At 41.1% G+C, this 15,038-nt stretch overlaps 1 protein-coding gene across 17 annotated transcripts in view; it reads left to right on the top strand.

Moving 5' to 3' along the window:
- FOXP1 (forkhead box P1) overlaps nt 1–12,734 on the top strand; it is a 383,611-nt gene extending 370,877 nt beyond the window's left edge. For all 17 annotated transcript variants that reach the window (XM_039559317.1, XM_039559316.1, XM_039559318.1 and 14 more), the window contains 2 exons: nt 890–1,056; nt 7,815–12,734. In XM_039559317.1, coding sequence (XP_039415251.1) covers nt 890–1,056; nt 7,815–7,959 — 312 coding nt within the window. In that variant the 3' untranslated portion in view covers nt 7,960–12,734. The remainder of the gene's footprint in view (nt 1–889; nt 1,057–7,814) is intronic.
- The last annotated feature ends 2,304 nt before the right edge of the window (nt 12,735–15,038 follow it).

Genomic DNA, 15,038 nt, shown 5'->3' with positions numbered 1-15,038 from the left:
CATCCCTGTGCCTCCCTCCCGTTCCAGTGCCTCCCATCCCCACCAAACACTGGGCTCCTCCGGGGCTCGAGGTTTCTGCGTTCCCACCGCTGCTGCGCCGGGCCGGGACTGTGCTGTCAACATGAGCTAATGCTGACACACAGTAAATATTAGCAGGCAGAACGGTGGGAATCAGAAGGAAAATATTTAACAGTTCATTCTCTTCCTACAAAGATTTCCACTTAGAAAGTTAACTCCAGTGTGTGCCGCTGCATGGTGTTTCCTTAGAACAAAGGGAAAAATCAAAATAAAATAGTCAGACCTGTAAGGTAGGAATTGAGTTGGTGAGGTTTAAAAAAATTCCACATGGAGTGGTTCAGTTCCCAGGTAGATTGGTGCAGCTCTGATCCAGTTAGTGCTGATGGCAGCCTCACACATGTCCCAAGGAAAACCAAACTCGGTGATGCTGCACTCCTGCTTGGTGCCCACTCATTCCAGTGGGAAAGAATTACCAGCTGAGCCAGTTCGAATTTTTTTCCCCATTTCATTAGAAACAAAGCCCAAACCTAAGCCACAAAAAATACCCCAAAGCCCCAAACATAATTTCATGAAGCAAAAATAGAGAAAGGACATTTTCTTTTTTCCAGGGGGTGTAATTCCAAATAGGGAATGGAAAGCTCCATCCCGTTATAAGCCAATACAGCTATGAATCCTTAAACCCAGATCTAAATGACGTTAAATTTCCCTTGATGGAACCAGGGTAATACCTATCAGAAAGTACAATATTTAAAAGAACCTGTAATTGCAAATAATGTAGATGTGGAGAATGTTTTGGAACAAGTGAGTGTGTTGTGCAATGTATAAAAACGTTAGTCATGGCTCTTCATGGATTTGTTTGTGTCCTTGGCAGGCTTCAATGGCTGAGAACAGTATACCTCTATACACTACTGCTTCCATGGGAAATCCCACTCTGGGCAATTTAGCCAGTGCGATGAGGGAAGAGCTCAATGGTGCAATGGAGCATACGAACAGTAACGGGAGTGACAGCAGTCCAGGACGTTCCCCTATGCAAGCGATGTAAGTACGGCAGAAGCGCATGCTGCCTCTAGGTCTTGTCTTTCCATCTGCTCAAGGGTCACTCTGGAGACTCCTGGCTCCTTCCTGAGCTTCATGGTTGGAGCAGCAGGAGCAGACATCTACCTCCATCTGGGGACATGCTTAGGGTGATTAGAACATAAAAGAGCCATTTACCAGTTTCCACATAAAACTGATCAGCTCAGTCCAGTCCAAGAAGCACACAGGGCTATAAAATTGTTCACTTGTTTGCAGTTCTCTTCTTTAAACCTTGCAAAATCTCATAGGCAACTACGTTTCTTGGAGAAAACCTGTGATTTCTGTCCCCCGCAGTCTACGTGATGAGCACAGCCCATTGGGCAGAGCTGGGAAATGGGCTTGTTTGGTGCGTCCAAAAAAAACCACTCAACACAAAACGGTCTTGCTAAGCATTAACATGAAGGTCTGTGTGATTTATAGATTGCTCTTAAAATATCAAAAGGAGAATTAATAGGGGCATTATAGCAACAGACGGCGGTGTAATGAGCGCGTCTATAACCACACGAAGTGACGGGGGCTTGCCGGCCCTGCTCAACGTGAGCGGCACCCGGGCAGCGGGCGGGCGCAGGAAAGGGTAAGGCAGGAAGGGTGTGATGCCCCGATGGGTGTGTGCGGTATTTATGGGGTGATGGAGTGAGTTTGCAAAGCTGTAAACTCCCCCCTCCCCTCACATCACACGCTGGGTAATTGGCGGCTGGTGAGGAAGCCGGAGTTTACAAGTCCTGTCGTTCCCAAAAGCGCGGAGAAGCAGTTGGGTACCTGTGAGTGACCGTGCTGCCCGTCTTCCCCCCGCTCCTTAAAACAGCCTGTAAAATTACTGGCTGGCTCACCAGGGCTCACATTACACATTAAAAAGAGAACTAATTTGTAGTCTTTTACTTCAAAGTAATTTGAATAAGGGATTTACAAAAGTAAGTCTAAATCAAAAAGTAGAAAAAACATTAACCTAATACCACGGTAGTAATTAGTTGTGAAACTAATTAGCATTTAATGGCAAAAAAGTTTCCCACCTGCATAATGTGTTGTCAGAGGGGAGGGGGCACGAAGGAATCTGAGGCTCTGGATACTTTGATATTGCAGCTTTTTAAATCAGTGCACAAAGTGCTTTGAAAAAAAAATCTTTAAAGATGGCAACATTCATTTTTAATTAATAATTAATTTAAACATTGTCTTTTACCATTTACTTCAAAACATTCAAATAATGTGTTTAGCTTTTCCAGTGATTGTTTGTGCAGTATTAATTATCTCTCCCAAAGTAACGTTGCATGACACACTTTCCGTCTCTCACAGACGGATTCATCTCCAGGCAGTTTTAGTCACAATTCGTTATCCTCTGCCCGTGACCATGCGGGGCCGGCGTGGAGGAGGAATGGAGGGACATGGCTTTTCTCCAGAAACAAGACTTCTCCCAAGGGTTTCTCCTGGCCTAACAGACAAGGATGAACGTTTATGATGTTGCGTTAATCCAAGTAATTATCTTTTAGTAAGTTCAAGGCTAGTGCAGTTCATGCACTTCTCATTTCACCTAAGGTTTCCTTGTCTTTGAAGAGACTGAGAGGAGGGAAAAATAACCAAGTTGAAACAGGCTAGGACATCTTCCAGAACCGTGCATAGCTGTGGCCTTTGCTGCACTTAATAATCATTTCTTAGCACATTGATACCAAGGTGAGGGGCACAGAACAAATAGTGGAGAGAGAGGAGGTTGGGGGGAGTGATGCCTCATTTTCATTATTCACCAGAAAATCCAATTTTCTGTTGTAATATGGAAATGATTGTTTCCTGAGTGTTTTCATTTCCTCAGAATTGATAATATATGTGTTCTCTGCTGAACATTTCTTTCTGCTTAAGTAAAATGTGGCCGGGTGATGTTCCAATCCCGGCCTCGGAGCCTCCCCGTTAATAATGGTGTTTCTAAGTAGTTTGAAGGGATCTAAAGCCAGAACACCATTCACACGTCATGGGGTTTACCCTGTTTACTAAATAAAATCATGAGTCAACAGTGACTTTCCAGACGCTGTGAAGCCTTTTTATTTTCCATGCTCGTGCTTTGTTAACAACGTGTTCATTTTTTTTCTCAGAACAGATTTCCTTGTCATAATGCGAGTTATTTTTTAAACAATTTCAGTATATTAGAAGAAATCAAGCTTTAAACTTTATTGTAAGGTTTAAAGGACCTTGTTAACATGACAGCTAAGAAGTCTAACACTTCAGCTGAAGTCTTATTACCGCTCATTCGTTTCCTTTTTATGACACACTGAACCACAGCTAGGGTGGGTTTTTTCCCTTCTCTCTCCCTCCTTTTGAACCACTAGAAAGTAGTCGCATAATTACAGCTTGGGGACATAACACTTTCATCCTGATATGCTCCAAAGGTAGCCACAAAGCAAACTACTCCATGCTGTGTGCACCACCAGAACTCAGTGGCTTTAAACAACAGTCAGCTTTATTAAAAACTCCTCTGTTCCCAGAGTGGACAAACAAAAGAATTACTCAGATGTGAAAAGAAGGGGAATCTGTGTTCAGCAAGGTTATTTATTGTTAACCCCTTCTGGAGTCCCAGGCATCTACTTAAAAGGAATGTGCTGAATTTCTGCTGCTATAAAAACAGAAATGGGAAACCCTTTCTTTTCTTCGCCTTCTTTCCTCCCCGCCATTCTTTTTCTTTTTGCTTAACCCAGCATTTACCTTTTCTGTAATTCAGCAGACTGAATTCTTCAGTCTCTAAAGGAAGTTTTCCTTCCTCAATTTGAGGATTTGGTGGGGTGGTAAATAGAAATTCAGACTTACTTGAGAGGTTATGAAAGTCTCCCTTTGCCTTCAAGATTATTTAAGCTTATTTATTTCAGTTGCTCAAAAACGTTTGAGAAAAATCATGGATTCTGGACGGCTACCTCCTCACATGCCATTTTGTGGTTACAGCTGACAGAATACACAAGGAGTTGGAATTTTTTGGCATTGTTTTCCTTGCAGCTCTCTCCCTTGGGGGGTGTGTTACTGAGATAACCTCCTCATTTAGGGGATAGAGGTTTTGCCAAGCTCGCTGTCTGATGTTTGTGCAACATGTGAGGTGCTGGGGGAGGCTGGTGTGACTCTGCTCCCTATGGCTTTGTGGCCCTCTCTGGCTTTGTCTCACCCAGGATCGAGCACAGCTTTTAGTAACTTCTGTTGCTTCTCACACCTCAAGTTTTGTTTTTTGACCTCTGGGAATCACACCAAACCTCAAAGAGAACTGTTGAGCTTTTGATGGGATACCCTTCCATCTCGGACCAGGGTAAAAGAGCAGAGGAGGCTGCTGTTCTGCTAAGTTCTTTATTTCATAGTCTCACAGCTGTCTTGAAGGCAGAGTTCAAGGGGGTTACATGATAAAGCCAAGCAGCAACAGCAAACACCAGGCAGAAAACAGCTGCTTCTTCTAATTTCCTCTATATTTTTTTTCTTACAGAAGTGTGGATTATATTTGTTAATTGACCAATAAGATTAACACACTATTCTAGTTTTCCTTTCTTAACCTATCCTGGTTTAATTCTAACAATCATAAGCCTTACGCAAGTGTGACATAGGTATTACACAGATTCGTGTGTACAGTTTCTATCAGCTCTTATTGTTTATGTGAACACTCTGTCTAAAAAATGTGTACAGTGTAATTCTATCTATATTTTGTCTAAAGTAAAGAAATTCTGTGAAAAGGTAACACTGCTGCAGTAAGAACTGTGTTTAAGGTCTCTGCTACAGTTTTTTAATGTTTAAGGCACTTAGCATATATTTCTACTAAAAGTTAAAGATCCATATTTCTGTTTCACTTTGGTGTGGGTTCATGTATCTCAGCTTCTCCAAAGGTTTTAATTCAACTCCTGTGCTTTGGCTTTCCTCTTGGCCTGAGTCCAGAGGAGCTTTCACTCCAACAGAGAACCTCAGTTAAAACCACCTGGTTTCACAACAAAACCAGAAGAGGGGCAGAGTTTGCTTTGGAAAGGTTTGGGGACGTTTGAATGAGCTTTCACAGCACTTTGAGTGGTGGTGGGCACAGTGAGCACCTGTCTAACCTGCTGGCACCTAAGGTGGTGGGGATGCATTGGGACACCAGGAAGCCTTTGGAGAAACTCCAGTCCGTGTACCAAGGCCTCTCCACTGCATGAGACATGCTCTCCTCTCCCCTTTGAAAATTTCCCTTCTGTGTTTTCAAAAATAATGCTTTAAAAAAATAAATAAGCCCAGCAGCAGCAGCATCATCAAAACCAGAAAGCAAAAAAGCAAGACTTTGACATTAAAACATCAGTAAAAAAGATCACTGCCATAAAGGCCGGGTAGCACAGGCTTTATTGGGCTCTCAGTGCAGCTGCTCTTTCCCCCTTTTTCTTCTGTTTTTCATTTCATGTTTTTTCCCAAGTGAGGGGGCCCCACAGCCTATTCATAATATAAGTTTTTCTAGTTGCAGGTATTCAGCATAGTTTAATATTCACTGAGGCCCTGAGCTGCTGGGACAGGTAGCACGTGCACACCTCCAACGTGACAGTCTGCTTGTGAGACTTCTTATACCAATTCTTGCCAATTTGCCAATTCTTGACTTCTCATCCTTGACTTGTCTCCTTCCAGTCTTTTCTTTACCCCTCCTTTTTCACTAGTTAGGTTAAAATTGTATGAGCAGTGCTCTCCGTGTGTAATTTTTTCAAAAATTGCATGACATGCAGAGGAACCTCCTCACTTACAGAAGTGTATTGATAGGATAACTTATTAGTGAATTTGAAGGGAGAAGGTGTGTGTACATGGATACTGCATCACTTCTCCCCACTGTTCCTTTGGATGAGTTGGAAGGTGCAGTTAATACTCAAGTATTGATCCAGCACTTTACAACTCAAGGAGTTGAAACATGCAGGGACTTGAAAGGCATTCGCAGCTCACATAAGAATTGTCTGTAGTCAGCAAATTGGATGCTTCCTAAACTGATCTGGGCTCAAGCCTAAATAAATAAATAGGGTACAAGGGTACAGCTGACTCACTTGAAGTAGGCAAGGCTGGCTTTGGTCTGTCTGTGGATGCTAAGTACATCTTCTCTACTCAGTGATTTATCCTTGTTGTCTGTCCGTGCAGTGGAGTACAAACAGTGTTGTTGTTCCTATCCACACAAAACATAAAATACAATGCAGCTATTTTAAATCATTAATTTTAAAGCAAATCTGTGCAAGCAGAGAAAAAGTTCTTACAGTGAAGGTGTGTACTTCAGGTTATGTGTTCATGATGCATATGTGAAAGGGTTAAATCAGCCTGCAAAGAGAAAAAAACAAGAGTCTCAGAGGGTGGATATCAACTCAATGAGAGAGTGAGACTTGAACTCATTAACACTTTATTTTAAGGGATTGCCTACAACATCAATTATTTAGGAAGCAAACAGGGTCTCCATCGCTGTGTCGCATTATTAATACTTGGTAATGTCAATAAAATCCTAGTTTCCTATAAAGTCCCACCAACAAGACACTGTTGACTCACATAGCTACTTTACATTTCAAAAGCTGCTGAACAAAAAAAAAAAAAAAAGGTAAAAAAAGGTAATTTGTATTTGTATAGGATTTGTTGTAAATATGATTTACGAACAACATTTTTCAATTGTTATCATACCCATTTTGAATGACCAAGCCCCATTCCCCTGCGGGTTATTCATGTGCTTTGCTGTAATGAGAAATTTGGCAGATCTCATCTCTTTAGTACATCCTTGTGCCCACCATGAGCTGGGGATCATGTTCTGCCTTGTTTACAGCTGACAGTGTTATTATTCTCGTTAGGACTGTGCTTTCTTATCATATTGTTGTGTTGAGCGAGCCTTTTCCTCTCTGTTTGTGTTTCCTGGCAGGGCTTTTCTTCCCTTATTGACAGTTTGTAAAAATATGCATTAATTTGGAGTTTAAAGCATGTATCATGGTGTCTCTTTGCTGTGTTTGCTTGAAGTTGATTAATGATAGAACCTCACTTGGGGTCGTCCTCTGGAGAGTTGTCTCACAGGTTCTGCATGTTAACGAGAGACGCTGCACACATAGCGAGGATGATTAGCCCAGCCTGCGCCGCGCGGAGGCCTTGGCAGGCCGCTGCCTTCCCCTTTGGATGCGTATTCCACTTATTTATCCAAAGATCATATTAACTTAACGTGTCAGCTGAGAGCGTTTGCTCTCGATCCCAAGACGGAAACCCTATCGAGGTGCTCCTCCCACAGTGTTTTCCCGGGGAAGCTGAGTGCTGCCTGCCTGGCATAGCCTTCATGGAATCTTAGAATCATTAAGCTTGGAAAAGCCCTTTAGGATCATCGAGTCCAGCCATTAACCCAACACTGTCAAGCCCACCACTAACCCATGTTTTAAGTGCCACATCCACATGTTTTCTGAGTGCTTCTGGGGGCAGTGACTGCATCACTCCCCTGGGCAGCCTGTTCCAGTGTTTGGTCACTCTTTCAGTGAAGAAATTTTTCCTAATATCCAACCTAAACCTCCTGTGGGGCAACTTGAGGCTGTTTACTCTTGTTCTGTTGATTATTACCTGGGAGATAGTGCTTGGCTTGGCTTCTGTGGCCAGCAGAGACATTGAGGGTCTTCTCCTTGGTGACCTGGAGCTCTCAGACCTGGCCCTCCAGGTCTGAACCCCCCAAACCACTTCACCTTTCTTCCCAAACCACCCATGCTGTCAAAACCATTTTTTAATGACCAGCTAGCTGATTGCCTGTTGTTTTGTTTTCCCAGGCACCCCGTGCATGTCAAAGAAGAACCATTAGACCCAGATGAAAATGAAGGCCCACTATCCTTAGTGACAACAGCCAACCACAGTCCAGATTTTGATCATGACAGAGATTATGAAGATGAACCCGTAAATGAGGACATAGAATGAGTATGTCTGACATCGTTATCCTGAGAATGAAGATTGGAAGAACACGTCAAACTTAGCTGTGAAATCTCTCCATTATTGTACAGTCTGGAGGATTCTCAGTCCACTTTGACAACTATGAAATATGTTAACTCTTAGTGCCATCAAGTATCCCATTTGGGAGTATTTTTGATTTTTCTACTTTTTGTTGAAAAAAGGAATTTGTACTCTGTGCATTGGATGGACTTGTTTGGTACTTGGGATTTTCCTCTCTTACAGTCAACATCAGTGTTGTAAATTTGCTAAACTGATTCACTTGCATTTAGCAGCCAGCTGTGGACTGCAGGTCCTGCCAATTTTGGACACTTGAGGACATCAAACTGAGCATGTACACCTGAACTGCAGATCAAGTCTTTGCCCAGATTTTAAGGATTCCAATGGACAACATATTTGCACAGTACTGCATGTTGATTATCACTGCCTTTACTCCATTTTGTTTTGTTTTTTGGTTGGTTTCTTTTTTTTTTTTTTTGCTTCCATTTGGGATGGGGAAGGCCTGTGTGTGCACGTGTGTGGGTATGTGTGTGTGCGTGTGAGCGTGTATATCGGGGAGGGGTTCAAAGAAAAAATTATCCCAAACTTTTTAATGTATTGCTTTTATTCTCCCACCCCACTTCTCCTCTACCGTTTTAAGTTCTGACCTCAGGCCTCATCTGGGCCCAGGGCCTCTCGGAGGCTTCAACGTTTTCTGTACTTTGTGATGAATGTTAATAGGTGTTTTTATTATACGAAGCTGAATGTCATTGAATTGTTTGTAGTTTTTTCTGTCATTCATTCCAGTTTCCTTCAGATGCCACCATGTTTTCTTTAGCTATGGAAAACATTCCATTTCGGTGTCTCCTTTTTTGTTGTTGTTGTTTTTTGAAAAGGTCCCAAATGCTGCACAATACATGTGGAAGGGTTGTCCAACGGAGAGAGAGGAACGAAGTACTGCAAGAATGAGAATGAATGACAGATGAACATAGAAACACTGTAGGAAGCAACACAGATTCATTCCACAAAGCAGTATTTTTAATATATTCTTGTTTTGCTTGGGTTTTTTGATTTTCTTGATTTTTCTTTTTTTGGCAGCAACGGTGAATATTAGCAAATGCCACAAAATTGAACAGCACAAGGAAACATATGCAGCACCAACAGAGTTCACTTTTAGTAGAGAATGAATAGTACAGTGGCAGGTTCTCGGTTGTTTAACACGAGTTCTAATGGGTCAACAAATCTTTTTGGAATATCTAAGATTACCGAGATGGGCACCTAAACATTTATTATTACAACTTTATTTTCTTCTTATTGTTTTTTTACATTTGCATTTGCAAATAGTGGTTGGAAAGATGACTTCATTAAATTGTTACTGTACGTGGTGATGTTTCACGGTTAAACATCAGTTCAGGATTGCTTGGTGGTTAATCTGTTTGAATACAAATTAGATTTCAGACTGAACTTGTTATGGGAGTTAATAAGGACGGGGCCCCACTAATGCTAAAGTGTTAATTTTCAGCTGTGCAAATCCCGTACTGCAGTTAGGATTGTTATGCAATATTACACCAGCCAGTATGGAAACCTCGCCGGAGGAGTCGGGAGAGTTGGGAGAGAATTGGCGCCAGGGCTTGTTAGGCAAAACTGGCAAAGCTCTGCAAAGCAAACATGACATACAAAATCTGTTGCTATAGGTCAGTAAACCTCAGTCACCAAACACCTAAACATTTTCATTCTGCAACCACTTTTCCGTCACTCATTTATTTATGTAGGACTGTAGCTTTTTTTTTATTATTTCGAAAAGCCTTTCAGAGCTTAATTTATATTCTTCTTTGTACCTTTTTTTTTCCTAAAATTACCAAAGATATTACACAAAAGTAAATTATGTTCTCTGTTATATGCTTTATCTTATGAAGCCAAATATCCTCTTATTGTTGATCAAAGGAGGTTGATTTAGAGGGAAATGACAAGATGTGGGCTATTGCTAACCTGAGAGGGAAACTGCTCCTTTATTCTAGAAAATTTAGAAGGCCAAGTAGATGTCTGAACCAAAGTTGTTACTTTTTATTTGCAATTCTTTACAGTGACCAAAATGAAAGTCTGTAAAGAGGAATCGAGGAGAGCTTTTGAGGCTAAAACTAGGAATCAGTGTTACTGGTGGAGCTATGAGAAGGGAGCTGAAGAAAGCAAAGACACAATTATTTCATGGAAAATTAAGAGTATCAGATAAAGGAGACAGTTTAATAAAACACAGAAGAGAACAGAAAAGCTCCCACAATTTAACTGGACGACATAATGGTATTTCTAGAATTAAAAGAAAATAATAATAATTTTTTGGTCTTTGGTTCTACAGATTGTGTGCCACTTCTGTTCCGGGACTGTGCTGGGATGACTGCTTTACTTTTGGTTGGTCTTGGCACATTTGCTCAGTTTTGTTTAGTTTTTGGTCAGCATTTTTCATAAGGAAATAACACTCCTGTCCACTCATAAGCTTTGGTACAAGAAATTTTATTGGCAGTTAACTTTTATAAAACTCAACTCTGCTTTCTGTTTCAAAGAGACAAGGAAAAAAAAATAGAAAAAAAAGGGCAGTCTGTGGTCATTTGGAAACACTTTTTTTTCTTTTTTTTTTTTTTTTTTTTTTTTTTTTTTTTTTGGTTTAAATTATATCCAGGCAGCTTCGTGACGTGCCGGCGGTAGCCAGACAGGGATCATGAGAATTGAGCCCTGTGCTTCGAAACTGAGTGGTTTGCTGGTTAGTTCGGTATTCAGAAGGGGGATAAAAATCTGGTAGATTAGTTCATTCTCAGCATGTGTAGCTAGACATGAGTAAAGATAACAGCATGAGAAACTGTTAGTACGCATACCTCAGTCCAAACTGTTAGGGAATGAGTAAATAAAAAATACATTTCACTCAGTTGCACTTAGTTGTATGTCTTGCATGCTTAGTCTAAAGACTGTAGCAAAAATAAAAAAAATTAAAAAAAGAGAAAAAGAAATAAAAAATTAGAGTTTAACATATCTGGCAGGTGTTGCAGCCTTGCAGAAGAACCAACTGAAAATCTCAGGCTTTACATCAAGCAAACTTCACTATGATTTTTACAATTCTGATTCTGTATCCCTTTGGATATACAGTTGCTTCTTTAGGGAGGGGTTTATTATGTTGTACATATATATCCCACTGTGTCTGTGTGAGCCTTTGTCTTTTGGGGGGAGGGTGGGGAGGGAGGAAAAGGTGGAAAGGTCCTTTTTTTAGATATCATTCCTCAAAAGGAATAAATGCAGACCTGTTTGTCAAAACACCTTTTGCTTTTTGTGCAACTGCTTTATATTAACTATACTAAAAAATAGCTTTGAAAAAAAAAAACTACTGTATGTAATGGAATTGCAGAATACGCTGCACATGTATTTTATTTAGTTATCCTTGCTTTAAGAATATTGGATGACATTTGCTGACATGTGGGAGAAAATCCCTGACTTTTTTTTTCAGCTTTTAAACTGTAACATAGTTGACAGATTTTTTTTTTTCTCCTGTTATCATTGATCGAAGCATTTTTGTACAGTTTTTGTGTTTAAGCTGGTTTTTTTGATACTTTCCCACCCCTTCTGTTATCTTACCACTGCCTTTTCTGGCTGTCTTAAACAAAGTTCATATATTTGAAAGGAAAAAAAAAAAATTGTTTAAAAAAAAATGTTTTTCTCCTGCTGCAGTAAATATTTTGCATGATGAATTCCAGGGTCACACTTTCAAAGTTTATCAGTGAAGTAGTGATTAATAATGGGGAGTGTCAAACTATTGAACTTTTTGTATAAAAAAACAAAAAAAAAACTTTACAAGGTGCCAAGATGTAAAGACAATTTGTTACATGTTTTTTTTCTCAAAGAAAAGCGTACATTATGAAAGTAGTACCATGTATCAGGTAAATCGCTGTCAGGAATGAGAGTCAAAGCCTTCCTTGTCCACAAAAAAAAAAAAAAGTTTGTAAATGTAAAACCTGTTAGGTTTCTGCATTCAACTAGAAGTGAAATGAAAAAAAAAAATAAAATCAAGGCTTATGTAGAACAAGTGACCATAAAAAATACGACCTTTTTTTTGATTCTCACTCGCAAGAGTCCCGCTGCAGGTCCTGCACCTCCCCTCTCCTGGAGCTCATCTTCGGGGAGAGACCGGGGCAGAGATGCTGGTTCTACAAATATTGCAGATCATTAGATATTTTATATATACACATACATAAATATATATATATATAAAGTTTTTTAAAATAATTTTGAACTATTGTAGTTTTCAGATCGCCAATAATCTCACATTCATTATAGCATGGGAAAAAAAAAACCAAAACCAAACGTGTTTAAACTCTTTTGAAATCCTTTGGTACCTTTGGTTAATGAACTCAGAGTGATTTTTTAGATGTTTCAGAAGTCATTTAGTATTCTAGTCTTGCGAGGTGAATTTGCAGTTCAGGACTGCATTTTAATGGGCCCAGAACAGGTAACCAAGTATCTTCTACCCATAAGCCTTGATGAAAATGGTACAGTCCAGACTGTTAGCATGGTGCTTCGTGTGTATGTGCTGCCAGTAACAAGATTTTTTTTTTTTTTTTTTGATAAGGCATAAAAGAAACTCATTCCTTACATCAACTGTAATTCCATCATTCCATGTCTGTTGATACAGACAATAAAAAATGTTGTGTAGTCAGTACTAATTACTGACATTATAGCATTCTCAAATGCAATAAAAATGCTGGTTGTTCACACTGGTAATGCAAGTTGCCATGTCCGAAGTTCTTTTGTTGTTTCCTCCTCACGGTGACTCTGATGTCACATCCCAATGGTCCCTCATCTGTGGAGCAGCTGGCTGCCCCTCATCCATATCCCAGGACATTCATAGATGGACAAATATCATCTCTTTCCTTGAGTCTCCTCCAACCACATCCAAGTACAAAGTATTTTAGTGGTGGTTTTGTGGACAGTCTGTTCAGGGCAGTTGGGTGAGGCTTGAGCTCTGGAAGCAAGGAAGACACTGTCTTTCAAAGAATTCATCCGTTTTTCCAAGGAGGTCCTTCAGTTTTGCCCGTTGGGGTCAAAGGGGGCTATTTGCTCTCTCATTGAACTCTATTTTAAAACATGAAGGAAGGGGTTGGGGTCTTCATCCTGCAGCTCCTTCCCAGTGCAGTGCCCTGATGGCAATGGTGCTGCTGGCTTTGGTAGGAAGGGCTGGGAATGTGCACTGCCCCCCTGCCAAAAGGGGTTTGCAGGATCAACCCCTTGGTCCACAAAGCCACGAGGAGCACAGTCCCGAGTGGTGCTGTCACCTGAGACAAACTAAAGGAAAAACCCACCTTCTTTTTCTTTCGAGTAAGCACACATTTATTTTCTTCATCAAGTTTTGTAAAGAAAAATAAAATGTTTAATAACTAGCATTAGCAGCAAACTGAAATTTCAGAGGAGAGATTTTTTTCATGAATAATTCATTAAAATTTCACATCTGCAAGATTAGTCATCCAAATAAAATGCTAATGTCAAAAACATGCACCGTCTATAATATTCTCATCAAGAAATCTTTTTGCATATAATGATAAATGCTTAAATTAGTACAAATGATTTTATAAAAATATTCTATCATAAAATTATACCAGATAACTATTTTTTGGGGGGAGGGGGAGGGGAATCTTTGCACACTCATTATAGTGTGTCTCCAGATGGACTGATAGATTTTAATAATCAAAATACAGAGAACACGAATTTGGCCTTGGTTGTGTGGTGCACTTTCATAACTAGTGAGATTTTAGTAAAGGAGAAGATTTGTGGGATTGAATTTTCCAAAGTCATGGGCAGAGGGGATTGAGCCAGAAGCTGATGTTTGGTCAGGGGTGCTCTGCATCTGTAAAATGGGGAGAGTCAGCTGCACGTAGGGAATATGTCCCTGGATGAGTCCCAGCAGGGCTCTCAGCCCCTCTCTTGGAGGACAGTGGTTCCCCAAACGGATCACTAGCCAGCAGGTCAGGGTCTACAAAGTCATCACAGATGAGTTGGCTGTTCCACCTCCCTGGGCATCTCACCACAGAAAGATGATTTGAGGGTCCAAATGTCATGTTTGTCATCTGCTGACTGCCCATGGCCTCGGGTTTAAGGGGAGCCGCTGGGGTGGATGCCACATGCAGCTGGTGCTGAGGAGCTGGCACTGAGCTGAGCAGCAGGACCATTATTTCCCGTCCTGTCCCAGTTGGTACTGCCCGGAGCAGCAGATTGGAATCTGGCCACCTTTTGTATCGCCTTTGTATTACTAATCACATTTCTCCTCCCTGACTGCTCCATCACGGAACATCACACAATGCCTTCCTACTCCACCAGCAACAGCCGGCTGGGAAATACCTTTTCCAGGAAGAAACGCTGTTTTCCACCACAGCTGAAAAGTACTTTTATGGGCAGTGGTGAGACAATGCATCTCTGAGGAATTCCCAAAGAAAACCGGAGCCAGTGAGTAGTTTTTCTGGGTTTCTCCTGTCCCAGAGGGAAAAGCTAAGGAGCTGGAGGCCCAGGAGGACATGGCAGCTGATGTGCTCCTTGCACACCCGCCTGCTCCCTGCAGATGATCCCATCAGGGACATTTAACTTGGGCCGTGATCACAGAGTCTGACAAACTTCACATTATTGGACTAATTTAAGGGACTGGCAATTCCTGGTGCCGCTTGCTCGCACGCAGCCGCACATACACACACCCTTCCTCACAACAAGGTGTAATTAGCCCTTCTTGACCTATTAATCAGGCTCAGTCTTCAATGATGATGTTAAACGTTCGTTTAATGGTGTGTTAATCAGGGCTATCTTTCATCCTCGTCGCAGTGGTGGTTAGTTCTCACACACTGAACACTCTCCATCCTCACATTGCCACATGCTACCATCCTCCCCAGCAGTGATGACTGAGGTGGTGGGACATGACCCTCAGGTGGGTTTGCAGCCTCCATGGCATCCATACCTAGTTTTTCCCCAAACCGTGGAGCTGGGGCATAGCAAAGTCCTTCTTTTTTCCCCATTTTATTACCTTCGTTAGAGATCTTCAAAGCACATGA

Source organism: Corvus cornix, chromosome 12 (assembly GCF_000738735.6).
Source record: "Corvus cornix cornix isolate S_Up_H32 chromosome 12, ASM73873v5, whole genome shotgun sequence".
Lineage (NCBI taxonomy): Eukaryota > Metazoa > Chordata > Aves > Passeriformes > Corvidae > Corvus > Corvus cornix.
This window is presented reverse-complemented; position numbering and strand designations above follow the sequence as displayed.